The sequence below is a fragment of the Vidua chalybeata genome, chromosome 9 (assembly GCF_026979565.1).
Source record: "Vidua chalybeata isolate OUT-0048 chromosome 9, bVidCha1 merged haplotype, whole genome shotgun sequence".
Classification (NCBI taxonomy): Eukaryota; Metazoa; Chordata; class Aves; order Passeriformes; family Viduidae; genus Vidua; species Vidua chalybeata.
Genome location: NC_071538.1, coordinates 21,695,458 through 21,718,024, shown reverse-complemented (window position 1 = coordinate 21,718,024; position 22,567 = coordinate 21,695,458). Strand labels below are relative to the sequence as shown.

The window sequence follows — 22,567 nt, the reverse complement described above, 5'->3', positions numbered from 1 at the left end:
TCACTGCCATAAATTTCCATTAGACAGAAAGATTTATGCTCTATACTGTTTCAAAACATTCTGCTATCTCCAAGTTTAACCTTCTTGCACAGATCTATAACCATCAAAGCTACTGAAATATCAAATAATAAATTTCACCAAAAGAAAAGGCCTCTACTGGAAAGACAGAAAGCTGATCAGAAAGCCCTAACAGGACATTATTCATTATCAGTGTAAATATGGGAAAATACAGAAACATACACTGCTTCACAAGCTAAACCCAAGACTGGAGAATTGGCATTTGGGCCAGGTTAGACATTCTGGATTTTTAGGCTAAAGAAAATGGAAACAAAATTACTGTTTTTCCAAATGGGCTGGCATTTCTTTCAGTACATTTAATTTCCACATCTGTGTAACCATATAGAATCATGAAAACGTTACCCAACATGAAGAATTAATCAGATCACAAATATAAAGAACATTTAAACTAACCTTCTGTACCAGAAAGTGATCAGGCAGTGCTTGAGACTGACAGAAGTTATGCAAATTGGTTCCCTCTATTAGCACAACATGCAGCTTGAGGAAAAAAAAATCTATTAGAAACACAATTCAAATTCCCAAGCTGACTGCAAAATTACAATTTGTGGCTCACTGTTCCCTTTAACTGGAGTTACAGGAGAGAAGAGCCACCCCCTTCAACTCTCCAGTACAGAAGGATTTTGGTCAGAGTGTGGTGTTCCAGAAGCCTCCTCATCTTAAAAAAGAAAATACCCCTAAACCACAATCCTTCAGGATTTACCCAGTGTGTCTTCACAGGAACCAGCTGGTGTAAAACTGGAGTGCTGCCCTGACATTGTTTCACCCAAATGCAAACACAGCCAGAAGGGGTAAGAATTTGGATGCTTTTTCTGGGCCTTTTAGCTCGGTCAATGACTGCCTGTTACTGGAACGCGTCATGAGCGCAATTCAGAGGTTTCCTCTCATTTACTGAGCCTGCACAGCAGCCACAGCCCGGCGCGGCCGCGGCTCGGGGGGTGGTACCGAACCCGGGCCGCTACCACCGGGCAGCGCCACGCGTGCCTTGGGTACTCCTTTGGGCGCGACGCCAGGTCCGGGTCCCGCGGCCGCTGCCCCTCGGGGCCGGACCGATACACGGACCCGGGGCCCGCGGCCGCTGCCCCTCGGGGCCGGACCGATACACGGGCCCGCGGCCGCTGCCCCTCGGGGCCGGACCGATACACGGACCCGGGACCCGCGGCCGCTGCCCCTCGGGGCCGGACCGATACACGGGCCCGCGGCCGCTGCCCCTCGGGGCCGGACCGATACACGGACCCGGGACCCGCGGCCGCTGCCCCTCGGGGCCGGACCGATACACGGACCCGACACCGACGCGTCCGACCACGGCGGCACCGGGAGCCCGACCCCGCCCTTCCCTCAGCCCGGCCCCGCCCCTCCCTCAGCCCGGCCGCGCCCCTTACCCGGAGGCCCCGCCCCACCCGCTGCCTGGCCCCGCCCCCGGAGGCCCCGCCAGGCACGCTGCGGCCCGGCCGCCGCCAGGGGGCGCATGCCCGCTGCAGCCCCGCGGCCTGAGGCAGCGCGAGGCGGGGCGCGCTCCGCTCCGCGCCGCTCCCGCTCCGGGCCCGCCCCGCCGCCCATTGTCCCCGCGCCGCCCCTCGCCCCGGTGCCGGTGCTGAGTCACGGTCGGTTCGGCGCTGCCCGGGGCCGTAGGTGTCGCGGAGAGCCCGCCGGCCACCGCCTGAGCAGCGCCATGGGGACGGAGGGCGCCCGTGCCCTGCTGGAGCGCGCCGGCACGCTCACCCTGCAGACCGGCAACCTGCTCAACTGGGGCTGCCTGCGCAAGAAGTGCCCGGCCACCCCCGGCGAGGAGGTGAGGGGCGGGCCGGGGCTTCCCTTCGGGGCGCCTCGGCGGAGGCCCGCCCCGGGCGAGGGGCCCGGGCCGGGCGGCGGGCGGGCTGGCGGCTCACAGAGCGCTGGGTGCCGCTCCCCCGGCGGTCCGAGCGGCGTCCGGAGCGGGGCTCGTTCCGGCGGGGCACGGCGTGGCCCGGTGCCCGTCACGGCGAGGAGGGGCTTTGGCTCCCGAGCGATCCGCTTGCCGGTGCCCTCGGGAGGCGCGAGATGGGAATGGCAAAACAGAGTTTTGCTTATTTGTTTTCGTCCGTTCGTTGCGTTCTGCCCTGTTGGGAGGTCGGGCCCCCCGTGCCCCCGGAAGCACTCTGCCTTGAGAAGGAGCGAGCCCAGCCTTCTGATCCCGGGAATGAAGGATTAAAACACTTACCAATTTAAGTGCTGTCTGTAATGGCAAAGGGCATCCTTATACTTCTATAGTAAGGTAAAAATATGCATAGATAGGAGCTTGCACTACAGATGATGAAAATTCTCTTTTCTAACCTGACGTTAATTAAATTTTTTCATAGAGACAGGTCTTGGGAAAAGTAGCGGTTGTCTTTGAAGTAGAGAGCTGTCATTCTTTGTTAAGAAGTTGAAAAGAGCTTTTTCATCATCACTTTAAAAGTATTACCTTTATCGGTATGTGTCAATACTTGGAACAGTTCTCATAAAATGTCTGGAGATCCTGTGGCCATGAACTTCAGAACCACCATATTTGTTGTTTCATCGTGACACAATAATCTCAAAATGGTCACTTAATAATGAGAAAAACTATGGGTTTGGCTGATTATTGCTATGTAGTGACACTACTGATAACCTAGGAGCTGGTTGGTTGCATATTAATCATGCGCAAGTGGAAGAAAGGTGGCAGGGAGGATGATGTAACAAGAAGGAAGAATTCATCATACTCTTGTTTAGCTGTCATGTGGTCATAATGTGACCACATAACATTTTATTTGGTCTGGTTGCTTATTAAACATTCTGTGATCTGTATGAAATAGGGCTGGATTCTGTAACAAAGACATAGCTGTGTCACGATGGGCACCCTTGTGTGGGTAGGTTCTGGAGGGCTGTTAAATAAAGAGCAGCCAATGTGCATAACTAATAGTTAAGGTACTAAAATTCACTTGTTTAGAGAGGAATCCGCTGGCTTTCCAGAGCTGCTGTACTTCCAAAAGCAAATAATTGGTATCATTTGCAATCAGCTTTTAACTTCTCTCTTTGGTGCAGTCAGTTCTCAGTGGCAGAATGTAAGCTAAAATTTTGCAAACCGTGAACGCCAGCCTTAGGGTATGCAGCTGTGTTTGGAAAACCTGATCAAAGCAGTGGAATAGACTGCACTTTCCACATGGCCTGAGGGCAAGGGAGTGGTGTCGGCTTTGGAGTCAGAGGCTGGTGCATAGGAACCGCAGTAGAAATATGTCCTATGACAGTTGCAAAGCAGCAGCATATAAAAATTTAGTACTGTCTCACTTGCCCTTAGAAAGGAAAAGATAACAATATAAATTGAATCAAAATAGGATTAAGAGTTACTTTATTAAAGGGTTATGGTGCTTAGCTATTTCCTGGGGTGGTCAATTCTTGCCTTTTGGGTCTGGGGGTTTTTATACTGTTTTAAACAATGGAGAGAATGTATAGTATTTGTGTTCACAAAGTATTGTTCCCGTATTGTGTCTGATATCAGGCAGGGATGTTGACTTCTGGTTTCTGCATGGTATTAGAGCTCTCTGAGTTAGGTGTCATAGGAAATGGCTGCTTACTGGTACACAAAGTAGGTATGCTCACAGTTACAAAACACACTGTGGAAAGTGAAGTAAAGCAGCAGCTGGTGGAAGTGCTCCTACCTGTGGCAGGTGGTAGTCAGACAGTACCTGTACTTAGCTCCCGGGATGGATCAGAAGGAAGCTACAGCACTGCCACAACTGCAGCACTGCTACTGTAGAAAATGAGTTAGCTGATTTAATAGTTATGTCTTACTATGTTCAAGAAAGTCCATTATCAGAATCTTAGTCGAGTTTATTCTGCATCTGTGGATGAAGGAAAAATGCAAGTGTGGGGCAGGATCTCTAGGTTCCCCCTACAGTGATGAAGGACTTAAAAGCATTAGTGGTTTTGCTTATGGAGTCGGTAGATAGTAAATGAGAAGCGTTGTATGCATCTTAAAAGGAGAAGTAATTAATACAATGAGTATTTAGTGGTTGATTGTAAAGTCTCATTTCTACAATCAACTTATGCTCTTATCTGACTACTTTGTAACTTAAGAATTTCTGCGCAAAGAACCCCAAACCACTCCAAGTTCTTGCTTGCTTAGCATTGTGCTTTCCTTTTAAGATGGCATGGGTATGAGAAATAACTGAAGTACAGTACTTGTATTACTGCTAAAACTTTGTAGAAGAGGAGAGAAAAATAAGAAAGTAAACTAGTTTGAGCAAGTTTCAGATAGAGGCTATGAAGGAAGAACCTTCTGTGGGGTGGTGTCGTTAGTTCAGCTGTGCAGCCTGTCCTACACATCTCTGTACTGTTGTGTTTGTGTGTGGCTGGAACATACCCACGCTTCAATGTGAAAAAATGTTTTGTAGGTGCGGGATTGCATCCAGAAAACACTGACTGAGTGGAGCTCAAAGATTGGCCAAGACCAAAATCAGGTAGGAGAGATGTTACGCATCTTATCCATGTTACATGTGAAACCAAAGACATAGAGAGTCGGTTACACTTCTAAAACTTAAAGTAATTATTAAATTGCTGTAAAAGTATCTGCAGTTCCAGATACCTTGAAGGAATATTTCTTAACTCCCCTTCTTTCCTTAATGTTTAGTAAATTTGGAGAGGTTAAGAAATGACAATGTAAAGAGAGAATCCTGTTGATGGCAGATAAGACAGTTCTTGGCAAAGTAAAAGCTGTGATCTGTAAGATTTTAAATTAATTATGAGGGCAAGTAAAAGTAAATAAAATCTATGTACATTAGAAGTTTGCTAGCATGCTTGTTAAAACTCAGTGGAGAATTCTCTGAACTATGGGGATCACAGATGGCTGAAGACCATCCCATTTCGAGGGCAGCTCTGAAGCATCTGTTGTCTCACAAATATTTCTGAAGATGCAGAAGTGGCATTTTTTCCCTTAAGAGCTAAAGACTTCCACATAAGTCTTAAAGCCACAGACATGAACATCTGACATGAAGATCTTGGTATATTTGCCTCCTTCTGCCTCCACTTTTGCTTTTGAAATTCAACAAAACAGTAATAGTAATAGGTCCTCACTAAATTCATTATTTATTCTGTGAAATATTAGCATGTTTCAGAAAAAAAAAAGGTACCCAAAAGTCAATAACAAGAAACCTTAAAAAAAAACACTTTACTGATTGTTTCTTTGGGTTTTGTAACCAGTTCTTGTATAATGGGGGCATCAGCTGCACGTTGTTACATTCCAAACTGAGGTGTGTGAGGCGGTTACTGCTGAGTCACTGAAGAATTAATGATTGCTCAAGAAGACAACAAAAACAAACACTTCTCTCTGTCCAGTGTAGTCACCCATTTAAAGTAGATTATTTAGTGTAAGCTAGGTTTTACTGTAAGAACACGTTACCTTGCATAATTCCAAATTCTCATTAATTATATTGATATCCAGTAATTTAAAAAAAGGTTAAGTTTTGTTTAAAATGCTGACTGTATGGAGTAACTCAAAGGCTCACTTGAGAATCTTCTGGTAGCACCACAAAAATTAGCAAAGCCTTTTTTGCTTGGGGCAGTGTTGAATGTGCCTATAATACAAAGTCTGATGTAGGTAAAACTTAAGGAAGTCACCTTGTGCCAGCTGACATGAGATGTCAGCCTAATCCTAAATGAGGTCAGGGGATGAAATAAATACTGTTTTAAATCAGTATTTTACAGCATTTTCACTGTAGGTTTTTCATAAGCTTCACTGAAATGACAAAATATTTTTTTGCAAAGATGTTCCCATCCAACTCAAACCTCCTAATTCTGATAGGGTTCTTTTCAGCTGGTCATGAGGTCCTTTGAACAAGGTCCTTTGAATTGGCACAGCAGTCTTTTCACATCATAAAATCAGAACTACTACAACTACTGAATCTTGTTCCAATAATTCTAATCAGTAATTTGTATTTTCTATATTAGGGTCAGATAGGGCCTTTCATATATCTTCAGTATTTTGACATCCCCTCAGTGATCAAGAAGCCTTGGGTTACTTGCTTTCTGTCTTTGCATTTTTCTACTGTTTTTGTTTCTAACTGTAAGGCACTCGCTTTTTCTTTTTCTTTTTTTCAAATTTCTTAAAAACATTCTTCAGGAGCTTACTGTCTCCTCTTGACGTTGCTCCTAAGTTTCATGTACTTACTACAGGAAACACTGGAGGTTCTGGAATGTTCTGTAGCTCAAGCTATAGAAAAAATAAATCCTGAAGAAAGGGATGAGTTGAAAGTATCAGGTAAGAACATAGTCAAAAATCCAGTGGCATGGAAAGGTTTCGTATGCAGTCATTAATAGGATATTCATAGATATTCAAAATGCTCATAAAAGAGAGCATTTTTTGCTCTCTTTTATAATTGCAGAATCAAATTGCATTATTGCACACTGTTTTTCTTAAACATTGGCTAAGAAAGTCTTGAATTAGTATTCCAGATTTTAAAGCAGCTCAGCATTTTTCTAGCTTAACTTACATCACCTCAAGATATTTTAAATGTATTTTGTGAGTCTTTTTTTGAAGCGAGATATTACAGATAATACTGGAATTAAGAAATAGCATTGGAAGCACATTTATTTGCATAATTTTTCCAGGTTGAATATGATGAACTTGAAGGAGGCAGTCCAAAGTAACACTAGTACATTTTGAGTCCCAGTAAGTTGTGAAGAAGTCTGTTTGTACTATTACATTTGGGGTTCTGACATAAGTTATCACTGTTATTGCTTCATGTCTTGATGCTTTACAGCTTATTACATCATCTAACTGGATGATTTCTTGTTCTGAGACTGCACAACATCATCAAAATTAAAGAGAACGGTGTCTTTATTGGGCAGTCACCTTTCAAATAGTTGGATTTTTTTCCAATTTTTTAAGTAATTGGTGCATATTTAAAAAATCTTTTACCCAAAAACTCATTAATAGTGTGTATAGCAAAAGTAAATGGCTGTGTGTTAGTAATACCTGGCTTGTTTAGTTATTGATTCCAGTTTGTTTGAAAATAGCAAAGCTTTTCATCGTTGGATCAAATTCTTCATCGATCAGAGATGCAGTTGACCTGGGTAAGTGTGGAACTCAAGTTAGGATTTCTTTTTTACTCTAGAACTTAGATGGAAAAAGTTCTGATGTTATTCTAAGAGGTGTATTTAACCACTGTCACAAGTGTGTCCTGTTCTCCTATTAAGAGAGACTTAGTTTATCAAGTCTGTTTGCACAGTAGTTCAGTCAGTAAACTTATTAAATGAATCACTGTGACCTTGGATCCACAAATTCAAATCTGATTCCTTGCTACAAGCAGGAGCAAGTTTCTATTCTTTCACACAAAACTTGTTAAAAAGTAAACAGCATGTCATGTTTTAATAGCAGTGATACAGCCATTCTTGCCAGTTCTTGTTAGTTCCATTTAACATCATGAACTTTGCTACTGACTGCGTAGTCTTTCAGAAATTATTTAGGAAATAAAATAATGCTACAAGTAGCTGGTGAAATAGTTAGGTTTTACTGAAAATGCCATACAATGTCTCTGCAAAAAGTTGTGTTGGCCTTATGTAGCAGTAATTGTGAGCAGCAATGAACTTTACTATTTTGGAAGATTGTTGGGCTTAAGGAGTGACCAAAGAAGAAAGGCCAAATACCATTATTCTCTATTGATACCCCAGTTAATAGCTTATTTATTGTCATTTTTATCACCATTTGTCAAACATACAATAATGGCTCCTCCTCTTGAAAAAAATAATTACTTTAGCTTGGTAGTTCTACTCCATTTGCTGTGCTTAAGAGTCCTCATGACTCACATTTTTCCTAAAGCTCAATGAGACTCCAAGAGTTGCACTTTTCTCTGGCAAATTAAGTCTCTGTATTTGGTGTGCTTTTAGTTTAACTCCTCACACATATCAAATAGTTTTCCTAACCCATGTCCTGTACTTGAGTTACAGTTCAGAGTGAAAGCTACAAATTTTAAAAGAAGTTGAGAGTCAAGAAATAGAGAATTGTCATCAATGTCTTCAGAGAAAAATACAATTTTAACATTAAAAAGGAAGAAAAAGCTTCATGCTTTTGTTCATATTCTGTTGGTTTTGTTTTGCTTTCCCAAGACCTACAACTGAATCTTGGTCTTCAGCTGTATTTTTGAATCTTTGCTAAAAAGGTTGTATTATTATTATTGACCGCAGATACACTCACAGTTTCAAATGGTGAATGGAGAGCTAGCAGAGTGAAGCAGGAGGTGTGGTTTTTGCTAAATTTGAAGAGTCATGCTGTTTATGTTTGTATCTGACAAGATTTTGCAGTGTCTGTTGTTTTTCCTCAGCATGTTCTGCCCTCGGAGTTGCTCAGTTAGACTCAGTCATTATTGCCCCACCTCCTATCGAAGATGGAACTAACCTCTCCTTGGAGTATTTGCAACCTTATTGGAAAGAACTTGAAAACCTAGTTCAAAACAAAAAGATTGTTGCCATAGGTACCTCCGACCTAGATAAAACACTGTTAGAGCAGCTCTATCTGTGGGCACAGGTGAGAACCAACTTCCTACTCATAGCATTTCTTAGGACAGAGTAACTGCTTGCTTTGTTGGCTGACAAATTGTTACCAACTTCTGTTATATATGGTTTTATATGTAAAATATTAATTAGCCCTGTTATTTTCAACATTTTGTGGATGGTCATAATGTTCAAGGTGGGGGAGGCTCAAATATGACTGTTGTTTGTTCAGTGATTCTATGTACTGACCAGAAACAGCTGGAAATCACAGGTCTGTTCAGAAGCAGGTTCTTTGAAGTACTAAAGTTTTAGGATTGAAGTACTGAAGGTTTTGGATTCTTTTATACTTAGGAAGGAGTACAAACACTACTCTAAAACCTTCATTTATCAGATTTATTCCAGTGACTCTGAAAATGTAGCTGTTTTCACTTTAAGCTGTGTTACAAAGGGAAGGATTTCCCCTTGGAAAAATTATGTTTTAAGCGGAAATGTAAAGAGGAAGAGAGGCTTTGAATGAAATGACACAAGACTTTGTTGTCCGCAGTGACTAATTCATAGCACCATAAAATAGGTTGAAAGGTCATTTAGTTCCAAGCCTCCTGTCATGGGCAGGGACACTTTCCACTAGACCACGTTGCTGAAAGCTCTATCCAACCTGTCCTTGAATGCTTCCAGGGATGGGGCAGCCATCCAGCACTTTTCCATGCCTCAGCACTTTCACATTGAAGAATTTCTTCCTAATGCCTAAGCTAAACTGCCTTTTCAGTCTAAAGTGATTCCCCTTTTCTAATCACCATATGCACCTGCAAAAAATCCCTTTCCATCTCTTCTGTAGCCCTTTAAGGTACTGAAAAGGACTTTTAGGTCCCTCTGGAGCCTTCTTTTCTCCAGGCTGCACAATCCCAACTCTCTCAGCCTGTTCGCATAGGAGAGGTGCTCCGGTCATTTGATCATCTTTGTGACCCTTAATGTTTTATGTACACTGAGAGAGGGCAATTGCAGGATTTAATGACCACCTGCATGGTGATCATGAATGCAGTTTGTGAGGAAAAAGTCAGTGGAAGAGCATCCCTTTTAACTTGATCTGAATCAAGCAGTTGCCTGAAGGCATGGAAGATTGCAAAATAATATATCCCCTAACAAAAATGGTTTTGGATTTTTTAATTTAAAGTCTTTTTCAAACTGACGTCCCTATAATGCTTTTACTAGAGCGGGGGAAATAAAGCTGCTGCTGGTTTGGGAGCACAGCAGACAGAACTCTAGAGTGCAGTGGGTTAGCACTCATCTTGCTATGGCAGCACCTGAAGTTAGATCCTACTGCTTTGGGCTACATGCTGCAGGGAATTGCAGGTGTGCAGCTGTCTACATTAATTAATCATGCAGAATTAATTAGCCTTGCTCAGACTTTGAAACAATGGTCGAAGACAAATTGTTCAAAGCAAAATTTCTGTTGTAATACAAGGCATGAGGCAAACAGCTAATATAAGTACATTAGTATTTTTCTCTTACAAAAACACTTTGTTACTCTCAGGTGAAACCAAGCAGTAATCAGGTGAACCTAGCTTCCTGTTGTGTGATGCCACCTGATCTCACAGCATTTGCAAAAGAGTGTGACATACAGCTGCTAACTCACAATGACCCCAAAGGTAAGACTTTGCTGATTAAGTTAACAGAAGACTTCTAAATTGTATTTATTCAATTGAAAATCAGGCATAATCTTTTCCTGAACTTCAAAGTGTGTTATATTTGAGGCCTGAATCAAGGATTCTAAAAGTCTCTCCTTTATAAAATATTTCTGTTAAGTTACTGCTGTTGCTTCCTCCCCTCCCCCCCACCCCTTCTTGAAACAGTCTTGCAGCCTTGGATAATTTCTTGAAATACTTCTAATCAGAGAAAATAAAGTAAATAGAAGAAAAACTACTGAGAAATTTGTACTATGTTTATTTCTACAAAATATGGAATTAAATGTATTGCTGAAGGCCAGTAAATGATAAATGAAAGTGTACTTGCCTGGAACTTGTGAAATAGATTACATAGAAATGTTAATGGCCAGTTGATCTTTGAGTCGTTTGGTAATATTAGATCTGTAAAATTACTGTGCTTTAAGTAGGATTCTTTCAAAGTCTTGACTTCTTAAAATAACATTATTACAAAAAGACTTATAAATTCTTCACTTTTTTAATGCAGTGGTTCATTTGCTAAATGAATTAGAAATTGGGGGTTTTCCTTTGAGCTGTAGAACTGAGTTACCAGCTCTCTACAATAGTCTGGGATATAACATTAGTTTCTCTCAAACATCATCAGTCTCTCTTCACTTAAGAACACTGTAAAAGTGTTGGACACCTTAACACATTGGTGGAATAATAAAAAGTCTTAAACAATATTTAGTTAATTCCTTCCCTGCATTCTTGATTACAACTAATTATTCATGATGATACTTTTCCTTCCTTCTCCTTTCTTTCCACTTGATCCCAAAGAAAAAAAGTATGTGAAGCATTTCTTATGACATAGTACCACTGTTAAAACTAATGAATTTCATCAGTACCAGGATTTATCACTGCTCTGGCAGCATACAAGATGAATTTCCATTCAATCTGACATTTTCCATGTCCTCCGAAGTCCAAATGCAACTTGCATTTTAATAAATAGTATCCACTGAAAGTCATGAAATGAAGGAGAGGAGGATTTGAAAGAAAACAGCACAAGTTGTGATTCTTTTATGTGTTATTTGCTCAGCTTAACTTTTCTGTAATAGTCAGCTGAAGAGTATTGAGACTGTTTTTGGTGAGCACTCCTCACCAAAGACAGTGTTCTCTTGATGTACATTCCAGAGGAAACTAGAAGGATTTGTGCTTGCCTTCTTTTCTTGCTCTGTGGAATTTAAGCCCCATTTTCCTAAAGCTTTCTGGGCTTTATGGTTATTATGAGCCCAGAGATACTATAAATGTTAACTTGCCAGTGACTGCAGAGGTAACTCTAAATGCTCAGTACCTTGCTGATTTCAGCCGTATGTTTTACTCACCTCTGGTTTGTCTAGCTAGCTTCTCAATTCTAATTTTCTTTTTCTCCTACTAATGACTCTGCTGATCAACTCAATTTGATATTACAGAGTCTCAGTTAGTTTTGTGGGAAATAACTCAATGTTGCAAAAAAGTGTCCTGGAGATTTATTTTGTAATATTCAGCTGCTTTTACCCTAAGTGCATTCTGAAAGAGTGGATCTGAGGGGTATGTGGTACCACTTAAGATCTTGACTGTAGGAAAAGGCTTCTCTTACTAAGTGTTGCTTTTTGCAGCTGTTCACATGATATTGTTTTAAGCACAAATATCCCTTTCTAACTTCAGAATTACTTTGTGAAGCAAGTTTCCAAGAAGTTCTCCAGGAAAGCATCCAGAACGTGAAAGCAAACAAGTGGATTCCTTTATGGCTTCTGCGGTATTCAGTCATTGTTAAAAGCAGAGGAATTATCAAGTCCAAAGGCTATATCATACAAGCTAAAAGAAATGCATCTTAAAACACTGTCTTTTTTTTAAAGGCTGTTTGTTTCTTTGGGATGGGGGAACATTGCATTTTTCATAGAAAGATTTTTACAGCATTTATAATGAACTACCAAAAGTTGTAATTATTTCAGTATGATGTCAGTAGGAGTGTCTGTAGTGTTCTAGTACTATTTTTCTTTCTTAACTACTGATGGGTTCATTCAAAATATGAAATATTTTGGGACTTTTTTATTGACGTTACCTACAGAGTAACAGTTTAAAATAATTTTCTTTTTATGACCAGTTCACTGTAAAAATTATCATTATATTTTAGCTGCCATTAGGTAGCATGGAGAAACATATATTTTTGTTTTTTTAAAAAACAAATTTCTCTTAAATCATACCTACCTGGTGAATATACATTTTAAGCGTTCAAGGACTAGCTTTTATAGAAAATTGTCATTTTTTTAATGATACCATACCCCCAGAAATGAAGCTGGTATCTCATTACTTGATATGTATATATAGGCAAGTCAGCTGTTTCATTTGTGGGTGTGGGAAAATTGATTTTTTTTTTAATAGCTTGGAAAAGACTCCTGTGATTTAGAAGAAACTGCATCTTCCAAATTACTTTCTGATTGTTACTTGAATTCCTTCTGGCTTCTTTGTGCCTCGATATGGTTCATTTATTGTTCGCACAAGTGTGATGGCGTTTTTACTGTTTGAAATAGAAAATGTATTAATAGCAAATGTTTAAAACAAGATTTGAAAACAAGCGATGAAGAAATCTGTTAATCAGTAACGGAATTGTGCCTGTCTCCTTCTCAACTGTGGCTTGTTTTTTTTTTTTTTTTTTTTTGATACTTGTGAACTACACAAGCAATTAGCCAAGTAGATTAGACAGTAAATGCTGATGCTGTTCACTAAAATTACTTACTTTTGCAGTTGCCTGGGAAACCTGTTGCTTGAGTGCCACTTGGGAAAGATGAAGCAAGGCTTAGCCTGAAGTTAGGTGTCTTTCTGACTGGCAGCAGCTTAGTGCACTGGCTTTTTAATCCCAGAGAGATTGCTGCAGCTAAGGCAAGCCTTTTGGTTTAATGTAGTCCTTCCAGTCAAAAAGGCCTTTTCCTTGCCTTGGCCTTTAAAGAGTAGATACCTAAAGTTCAACTTAGAGTTTAACAGAAACTTTGATACTGAGCGTCTAAAATAGTAAATTACATTTCAGTTTCAGACAGTGCCGTGGCCTCATACTGGTAGTAGTCATTAACTTTCTTGTACATATTTTGAGATTTGGACTGTAAGGGAATGAATTTTCACCAACATCTTGTACATTCTTCATATAGGCAGCAAGTGGAGTTTGAATGCCTGTAGTCAGTGTCTGGAGTGTCAGCTTCCTATGATCCACTCCACTACGTTTAATCATTAAGGTTTTTCAAGGTACCTTAGTCCTCAAATACTGTATTTGTAGTGGCAAATAGCAGGAAATTTTCTTGGCTTCTTCAGTTCTTTTGACAAATGAGAGAAACAGGAATTGAAACTAGTAATGCATCAATAAAGGTTTGGATTTTTTTCTGTTAATAAAAATGTAGTGGTTTCTTTTTAATGTTGGGCCAGTGTGCATCAGAGTTCAAAATTACACTCGTTTAATTTTAAACTTCCCTACTAGCTCTGTATTGTGTGCTTATGATTTAACCATCACCTGTAAGTTCTGTCCCTATTTGGCTGATTCTGTGTCTTACCAGACGTGTGTGTGCTCAGTTTTTTTATATTGAAATGCTACAAAACAGGAACTGTGCTAAACCAGTGTAAAGGCTGCTCTAATGGGATGATTTATTTCCTTTCTGTAAACTGCTAATAGTTTGCTTGCTGTAGAAAAGTACCTTTTAAGACGTGGTATTTCTGGAGTCACTAATAGCAAAACACTTCATCAAATTACCACATTATCTCATTCGTTTGGTTTGCAGCAAGATGGGTGAGAGGGGATTTCTTCCGATGAGAAGCCTGAAAGTTTAACTGAAATTTGAAACTCCCGTAGGCATTTTAGTGCAGCGTTTTACACATTTCCAAGTGCCTGCACCTCGCGACTCCACCACGTCCTCGCAAGCGTCACGGGGGCGGCAGGGCGGAGCGGAGCGGCCGCGGCCGCCCCGGAACCTCCTCCGCGGCGCGGGGCCCGGAAGGGCGGGCGGCAGGAAGGAAGGAAGGAGGCCAGGGAGGAAGGGGCGGGTGCGGCGCGGCGGCAGCAGCAGCATGGTGAACACCAGGCGGGCGGCGGCGCGGCGCCGGGAGCAGGGGGCGCGGGGGGGCAGCGGCAGCCCCGCCGATCCCCATGCCGATCCCCATGCCGATCCCCATGCCGATCTCGCCGGTGCGGCGGAGGTGAGCGGAGCCGGGAGCGGGGCGGGCGGCGCAGCCTCCGCGCGGAGCCCGGAGCGGCCGTGTCGCTGCGCCCGCCGTGCCCGTGCCGCAGCCGGCCCTGCGGGACGGGAGCGCCCGCCGGAGCTCATTGGGCCGTTTAGCGTTGGGCGTTAAAGGCAGGCGTATTTTACTTTGCGTGACAGGTGTTTTAGCATTTCTCTGTCACTTGAAATGACACTTAGCAGATTATACCTAGTTTTACGATTGCTGAGAGGCCAGCTTGTTCGTAGACCTAATATTGGTTTTGGGCACCATTTTGGGTCACATTTTGATAGCTGGTAGTATTTAGTGGTTCATAGTTGAGGAAGTCTTCGAATATTTCTGAACGTTTCTTCTGGATTTGCTTCCCCTGACAACTTGACAGCACTTTTTAGAATTAGGAGATACATGTTTATATTTCTTAAAGGATGTGTGTGTTTCTTCTCCTGCCCTGACCAAAATAAGTAGAGAGCTAAGCAAGGGATGGTTTGGTAAGGCTTCTTCCGCATAGATAGTGCTACACAGAGACATGTGTTGTCAGTTTAAGTAGATTTGTTTAAAAAGATTCTTAGTGATTTTTATAGCATTCTTTTTGTCCAGTTATTTTATCCGTCAATACAATGCATTTTTACTCCTTTTCTAGGTGGGATCTGCTGAAATTAGTACTCCTGTGACTAGGAGGATGACTAGAAGAACTAAATCAGTTTGTAAGCCAGAGGTGATTCAGGAATGTCAGTTTGAAGAGTTGGAACATGCAGAAATGAAATCAGATGTCAGTGATAGCTCAGAGATGCAGGTCACTAGCAGTGAGAACACGGCTGTTCCGTCAGCACAATCACTTGCTGAACCACAAGGTGATGGTGATGTGTCAGAAGCAGAATCAAACTGCTCTTCTGTGTCTGGTCTCCAGACACCTTTGTTTGTAAGAATAACACGGAGGCGACAAATCGTAATTCCTTATCAACCAGATTCTGCTGACAAAAAAAGACATGACAGTGTACCTTTTGTAAATAAGTTAAGTAGGATTCTGGATGAAGATGATGTTTCTGAAGCTGAGTCTTGTTCCTCTGCTGTTTCTGGTGTCCAGATGCTCAGTGTTCCCACAAGTACAAGAAGCAGACAAAGTAAAAAGAAATTGCAGCCATGCAGAGTTGGTGAAGCCCAGAGTGAAGATACTTCTGGTGCAGAATCATGTTGCCTAAGTTCCCTTGTGGAACCATGTGTCACTCCAAAACGAATTACTAGGAGCATGCAAATGAAATCACAAGCAGAAAACACTAAGCTGACTGAGGAAAAAAATAAATTTGTTTCAGAAGATGAGAATTTAATTGAGGACACTATTAAATCTGATCCCATCATAATTTCTGATTCTAGACCTACTGCAGAATTTGTCAGTGACACAGAAAATGCTTCCACCCTCGTTGATGGTAATAAAGAACCCAGTTCACCTAAAAGCAAATGTGCTAATGCAACCTGGAGTGAGGACACAGAAGAAGAGATTTTAAATTATGTGGCATCTAGTCTTACAAAACCAAAACAAAGTGACACTGAATCACCTGTGAAAAAAACAAAAAAAAATACACAGTCTGTTGAGATAGACCATTCAGAAGCAATATGTGGCCAAATACAAGAAGATGACGGTAAAATAGTTGCAAGGAAGGGGAAATTAGATGTGTCTGTTTCTTTGACTGACTGCATGAGTCCCAAACAATTTCTAGAATCCCAAGGACAAGTAACACCAAATGAAAGTAAAAAAATTACAGAATGTGAAAGAGCAGATGCTGAGGCAGATGCACAGCAGTCTTTCTCATGTGATGATAAATTGAGGACGAGTAAGCCAGCTAGTGCAGTGAGCAGCCCATCAAAGGACATGGCTGTTGCACAGACATCTGAAAGCATTGGTAAAAGCAGGATACTCCAAATTGGTGCAGACACTGCTGACAACCAAGCAAAAGAATATGAGGTATCCCACAACAGTGAAAAACCAAGCAGTGATAACAGCTCTCTTGCATTGCTTCTGAGCAACAGTGAAAGTGATGACTCTGAAAATAGTGATGTTGCAGATGTAGATACAGTTGATGAGAATCTGTGTTATAAAGAGTCAGATGAGAGAACTCCTTCCCTCAAAAAATCTTTAAAAAGCGATTCACTGCATGTTGAAGGTCTTTTTGTAATTGATACTAAGCCTGGCATGAGTTCCAGCCAAAAGTATTATCTGGATGATGTAGACCAAGACAGTGATGCTAATAGTAAGCATAAAGGAGGTGAAAAAGATGAAGAATCAGACTTGGAAGAGGATGAAGAGGAATTGATAGATGAAGATGAAAAAGATGAAGATGATGATCTGTTGAAAAATAAGGTTGACGTGTAAGTATCTTGCTAGGAATAGCTAAAGAATCTGCATTTCATTTAAGACTATGCACATTAAGTGCAGAATAAATAAGGAACTAGTCTTATCACATATGTTGCTGCTGAAAACAATGTTGCACATATTATAAAATATAAATATGGTTCATAAATTTAGGTTTCGGCATTTTTTTCAGTTTTGAATATAGTAGGAACAGAACTCTGAAATTTTTTGGCATCTGGAGGCCTTGTATGTGTTCAACTTAAAAAACAATGTGAAACTGGTCAAGCTGACTGAATTGGTTATTTAGGTCACAGTTTTGTTAATTTTTTTTTTGCAGTTGGAATGTAGATAATGAAAGGTCCAGTAAATTCCTTACACGTTGCCTGATTAGATAATGCTTTTTAAACAGTCACAGATAATTTTGTGTCAGTTGTTGCTGTGCTGTGGATGGTGACTCTTCAGGTGAAACCTAGCATGGAATCAGAATAATTTAGGTGGAGTGATACTTCTTGAATTCTTGTAGTCCAGCTGCTGCTAAAATCCCTTCTTATGTTTAAAGCATAATACTCATTTAGGTTTGATAAATAAATTTTAATCTAGTAAAAACCTTCAGGTGGACCAGAAGTCTTAGCTAAGAAAGCTTAGCCAAGCATTCAGTGTGAAGGCATTATGTAAGAACAGTCACAGTTTCATAGAAAGTTGTTGAAGGGCTTATATTAATAAGCATTCAAGCTACAGTAAATACCTGTTGTAGCTCTTTAGATATTACCATCTTCTCTGCATTATAGTTTAGAGCTTTTAAACATTCTTGTCATCAAAAACAGCCATTGTACATCGTTCGTGGATACATTCCTTTGGCAGCATGAATGGAGCAGTGAAACAAATGTGAACATACTAACCTTGAAATTTCATAGAACCATCAGGGCTCTGAGGCATTGACCATGACCCTCTGAATGCAACCATCCAACCACTTTCTTATCCAAGTTTAATGACTTTGTTCCTAGTATGGTCATACAGACAAGGACATTCCTACAATGAATTCTAGTTTCTTCATACTTCTTATTAAGAGTTATAGTATTTTTACTACCAATATGTTTGGGGTTTTTCTCTTTAGCTAGCAAGCTTGCCAGTGTATAGAAGGATGCTAGTCATGAGTTCTTCTGGCAAGGTTAAGCAAATTAAGAATTCAGTTAAACAGAAGATAATATCTAAGATGAGAGTCCAGCATTAGAGTTAATATGAAAAATTTGTGGAAGTGATTCCACAGGTATTTTTTAATAATTAGTCTTATTTCATATAATGGCATGAATCCCCTTACAGCTATCATTTCAAAATTACATAATCTAGATAGCAAGACTTAAAATCATTGCAGAACTGAATCTAATTAGGAAGAGTAAGAGAAATATTTTTTTCTGTTCATCTTCCTCAGAGCACAGTAGAAGGGTTAGCTGCATTCATGTTACAATGTTCTAATAATTAACTGTTTCTCCTTTAGTTTACGTCTTTCCAGTAGCATAGACCCTGGTTTGAATATCAAGAAGCTTGGAGGTTTATATATCAGTTTTGATGCAAAAAATCAGAAGCCTAGATCGAGTGTAATTGAACCACTGAAGAAGAAGAAGGAGGACCAGGTAACATGTTTACAACTATTCAGTTATCTGTGACTATAGTAACACGACATTAATCTGAGAAGGTTGGTTTGTTTGATTGTAAAGAAGTATCCTTTTCATGGTTCATTGAGAACTTACATTCTTTTTGACCAAAGTGTGGTTTTACATTTAGTTTTAATGGTGAAAGTTTAAATATACCTGACTTCAGAAACTGAAAATCAGTGCCAATTCTACCATTACCTTGTAAAATAAATTAAAGTTGATTATAGCTGGAGTTTTGTCTAATGATACACAAGGTTAAGGTCTGCTGACAAGATATTTAGTCCATAGCCAGGATGGATTTCAGTAAATAAAAGTCTATATCCTAATATGGACTTAGCAGATTTTTTTCAAAAGCACCCTTTGTAGTAAAGGGAATGTGTTATTTTTGTTGAGACTTTTCTTTGGCCCATCCATGATAGTCCTCTTTACTCCAGGGGATTTGCTGTCTCACTTCCTCCAGGGCAAGTCAGCTGCTTTCTGTTGTTGTCCAGTGTTCTATTTTGAAGACTGTTGCTGCTCATGTATTGCATTACAATGCTTGCTTAGATTCTGCATAATTCCTTCAATAGAGTCTGTAAATACAGTTAAGCCGTAAAACTTGTGTCAGTGAGGTGATTCTCTAATGTTCAAAAAAATCTTTACAGCTCTTGCAGAAGAGTATAATAACTCCAGACTTTGAAAGAAAGGAATGTGTCCCACCCTACAGGGAATCACTTCACCAGCTAAAGAAACAGCGCAGGGTAAGTGAAGAGCTGGTAATGCCTCAAATAATGAAACAAGCTGTGGTAGAAAGCTGCATGCTGGGACTCTGCATATCCAGGCCTCACTGGAAATGGAGTGATGAACTGCAGTTTAGTGTCTTCTTTGAGCTGTCCTGTGGAAAGTCATCCTTTCAGTCACAAGCATAGTGAAGTGAATGGTTATATGCTCAGTACAAATCTGTCATTGAGGCAATGCTGATAACCTCCTTTATAATAGTCATAAAATACATGTTTTAAGGGTACATATTTACATTCTAAATGCTTTATCTGTGTTTTGTAGGAAGGAGTTCCCTTTTCTGTCCCATCCTAGTTACTGAATGCAAATTCATTGTTCTTGTTATTGCATCTTAGGCAGAGCGAGAGAAAACAACAGGTGATGGTTGGTTTGGTATGAAAGCCCCAGAAATCACAAGTGAACTGAAGAATGATCTTAAAGTTTTGAAGATGAGAGCTTCATTGGACCCTAAGCATTTCTATAAGAAGAATGATAGAGATGGTCTCCCCAAGTACTTCCAGGTAAGGAAGCAGCAGAAAGTGGCTGAAGTTTTTGTTGTATTGCTGAAGTTTTTGCACAGCTGTTTAAGGATATCTAATAAGATGCCTGCTTTGTAGGTAGCTTCTATGTTGATTTAATTTCATATCTTAATTATTAAAATGTTTTGATTACTTGGCTGGAGTTTGCAACTATTTAACTTTGTGTTCCATATGTATGTATATATGCTGTTGATGCTTTTAGCTTTGGCTGATCCCATAGAAGTGAACAAATATCTTACTGAATCCAGATTTTGAACTTAGAGGACTAGATTTCACTGCTTTTTTGGAGTACTGGCCTTTCTAAACAAGTGTGTAGAAAGTAATGGGCTTGTATTTTCTTACTAGCTAATACAGTTTAAATGGAGACAGCTGCCTTTGTGATAAGCTGAAATTTTTGCTGCTTGTAGCTCTCAGCTTTGAAATTGTTTGTATCAACAAAGAAATTACTATAGAAGCTGTAGAAATAGGCCTCCAGAAACTTTAAGTAGTTAGCATGCTTGAGGAAATATTTTCATTTCTCAAAACATTACCACTTCACTCTGAAGTGTCGAGGGTGTTGTATGTTGTGAAATAAGAGAAATTTAAACTGAAGCGTTCCACATAATTAGATCCACACAGGTTTATTTTCACTGCATGAAACATGTGCTTTGTGTATCTTTCCTGCTAACCTGAACTGTGAGAGCTGACTGACACGCTGCTTGGAAAAAATGAGATGTGTTTCAGGATGAAGCCCCTGCTCTAGGGCTGTGTAGTCATCTAGCAAAACCACCAGGATGAGAGACATGAAGAGGTTTAAGGTTGTCATAAAGGTTTCTTTTCCCTTATGTTTAAAAGGTTTAAAAGTTAAGAACTTTAATGAATTGAAGTGTTGATACAGTAGTCCAGCATTGAAAACTGTACAGTCTTAAAGCTCAGGCCTTCTCTCTGCACTACACAAGGAGACCAAAAGGGACTCTGCATACAAAATGTGACTTACTTATTTTGGTTTTTTGCACTTTTATTAAGCAGCTGTGATTCCCATCCGCTCTGTAGGTGTCTTCACATTTGTTGCTGGGGATTAAAAAAAAAAAAAAAAAAAGGGAAAATAATTAACATCTTGCTGTTCATCTACAGTAAGAATGTTTTAATTTTTGTTTCCTAGGTTGGAACTGTAGTTGATTCTCCCATAGACTTTTACCACAGTCGAATCCCTAAGAAACAGAGGAAGAGAACAATTGTGGAGGAGCTGCTTGCAGATTCAGAGTTCAGAAGGTATTTTAAAGTAGTTCTGTAATTCTAATATCCCATGCAAAAGAGGAGTATTTTTAACTCTGTAGCCTTTTTTGGTTTTATTCAGCTTGTAGGGTGGTTTTATTATACTTCAAAGAAAAATTTTTAGCATTTCCATAGTACTGCCATTTAGAAGGTCTAAGGAACCTTTATCTAAGGGGATAATTAGACTGAGACAATTAATACTTCATCTTCATTAAAGGGTTTTATCCAACTTCGGTCATCACTACTGGCAGCCACTCTTAAAGACTGATTGTTTTTTCTTGGCATAATTGACAGAAAAGAGCAGCCTGTAATTCTGTGAATGTTGATATTATTTCATTTTATAAATATGTCAGTCTGCCACCTGTCATGGGAATCAAAATTGTGCTAGAAGACTTACTTGAAGATTATGATTGGATTAATTAATGTCTGCATAGCCTACAGTTTTGGGAATAGATCATTTAGTTGGTCCATTTTGGTATTGGTTATTACACAATGTTAATAGTCACTTCTCTTTTCACATAATGACATGGTTTTTTTGAAGTGGTACATGATTTGGGATTATAGAGTTAATTTTGTCTAGTAAATTTAACTATAATGTTGGGAAGTTACTGTATCTGTTTCTTAAGTAGTTTTATGGTTTGACCTGATTTATTAGGTATGTATTATAAAGGAATTTTAATAATTAATGTTTTTGAAATTTGATTAGTTAATTTATGTTGTGGCTAATTAAGGGCTTTAATCATATACTTCAGCATTAGTGCAGATATTTGTCAGATTTTGGTGTTGCATTTAAAGCCTCACCACTACTCAGTGTGCAGTGTCTGTGCTACTCATCAGTGCAGGTACATAAGAGTCTGTTAGAGGAGTTAGCAACTCACATTCAGCAATTACCCTGCTCGTTGTTAAGTATTCACCTCAGCTCAGTTTTCTGTCTGGAGTAGAGTAAGGTTTATTATCTTGTGTGATGAGAAGGCACTATAAAAGTGGGTGTAATTTCTTCATGGTATTGTGGAAATGGTTGAGTCTTCCCCTTCCGAGCAGTAGCAGTGTTTCAGCAAACTGTTCAAACTGTGACTGCATGTGCAATGAAGATCGCCCCCCAACCAAAATTAATTACAAGATTCAATAGAATTTACTTCCAATGCAAATTTACCTGCATATGTCATTGATACAACTGCTGATTCCCCTTTACTTATGCATAAGTGTATAAATCAAAGAAACTGATTCAGAAAACATGAGAAAACTCAGTTTGCCAAATAATGTGCATAGAGTACTGTCCATGTTATCTTTTCCTGAGTTTTGGTTTGCCATGCTTAAAAGTAAATTATCTATTTTGTTCAGATATAATAAAAAGAAGTATCAGGAGATCATGAGTGAAAAAGCAGCTTTTGCAGCAGGGAAGAGGAATCGGAAGAAGAAGAAATTTCACAATTAAGAATTGAAGAAAAATACCAAGTTGGAACAACTTACTTGTTATAAAACTTTCTTACAGAATGCTTTGGTTGTGGTGTTTGGTTTCTTTTAAGATTGCAGGTCATGTGCAAATTGAGGTTTAGGGAAATTCTTGCCATGAGAATATAG

At 39.9% G+C, this 22,567-nt stretch overlaps 2 protein-coding genes across 4 annotated transcripts; both read left to right on the top strand.

Annotated features, from left to right (window-relative positions):
* Nucleotides 1-1,636: 1,636 nt before the first annotated feature.
* Nucleotides 1,637-13,641, top strand: GCLM (glutamate-cysteine ligase modifier subunit). Of its 2 annotated transcripts, none has more exons than XM_053950641.1 (7): nucleotides 1,637-1,867; nucleotides 4,467-4,532; nucleotides 6,244-6,328; nucleotides 7,087-7,143; nucleotides 8,391-8,593; nucleotides 10,091-10,205; nucleotides 11,904-13,641. In XM_053950641.1, the coding sequence occupies exons 1-7, from the start codon at nucleotides 1,748-1,750 to the stop codon at nucleotides 12,071-12,073; spliced, it is 816 nt and encodes a 271-aa protein (XP_053806616.1). In that variant the 5' UTR covers nucleotides 1,637-1,747; the 3' UTR covers nucleotides 12,074-13,641. The 2 variants fall into 2 exon arrangements, with proteins under 2 accessions (XP_053806616.1, XP_053806617.1); XM_053950642.1 differs by lacking the exon at nucleotides 1,637-1,867 and adding an exon at nucleotides 2,744-2,942.
* A 421-nt stretch (nucleotides 13,642-14,062) lies between these two features.
* DNTTIP2 (deoxynucleotidyltransferase terminal interacting protein 2) lies at nucleotides 14,063-22,483 on the top strand. 2 transcript variants are annotated; one of them, XM_053950637.1, is made up of 7 exons: nucleotides 14,063-14,417; nucleotides 15,079-16,802; nucleotides 18,281-18,416; nucleotides 19,082-19,177; nucleotides 19,550-19,714; nucleotides 20,874-20,983; nucleotides 22,328-22,483. In XM_053950637.1, the coding sequence occupies exons 1-7, from the start codon at nucleotides 14,289-14,291 to the stop codon at nucleotides 22,419-22,421; spliced, it is 2,454 nt and encodes an 817-aa protein (XP_053806612.1). In that variant the 5' UTR covers nucleotides 14,063-14,288; the 3' UTR covers nucleotides 22,422-22,483. The 2 variants fall into 2 exon arrangements, with proteins under 2 accessions (XP_053806612.1, XP_053806611.1); XM_053950636.1 differs by lacking the exon at nucleotides 14,063-14,417 and adding an exon at nucleotides 14,612-14,926.
* The last annotated feature ends 84 nt before the right edge of the window (nucleotides 22,484-22,567 follow it).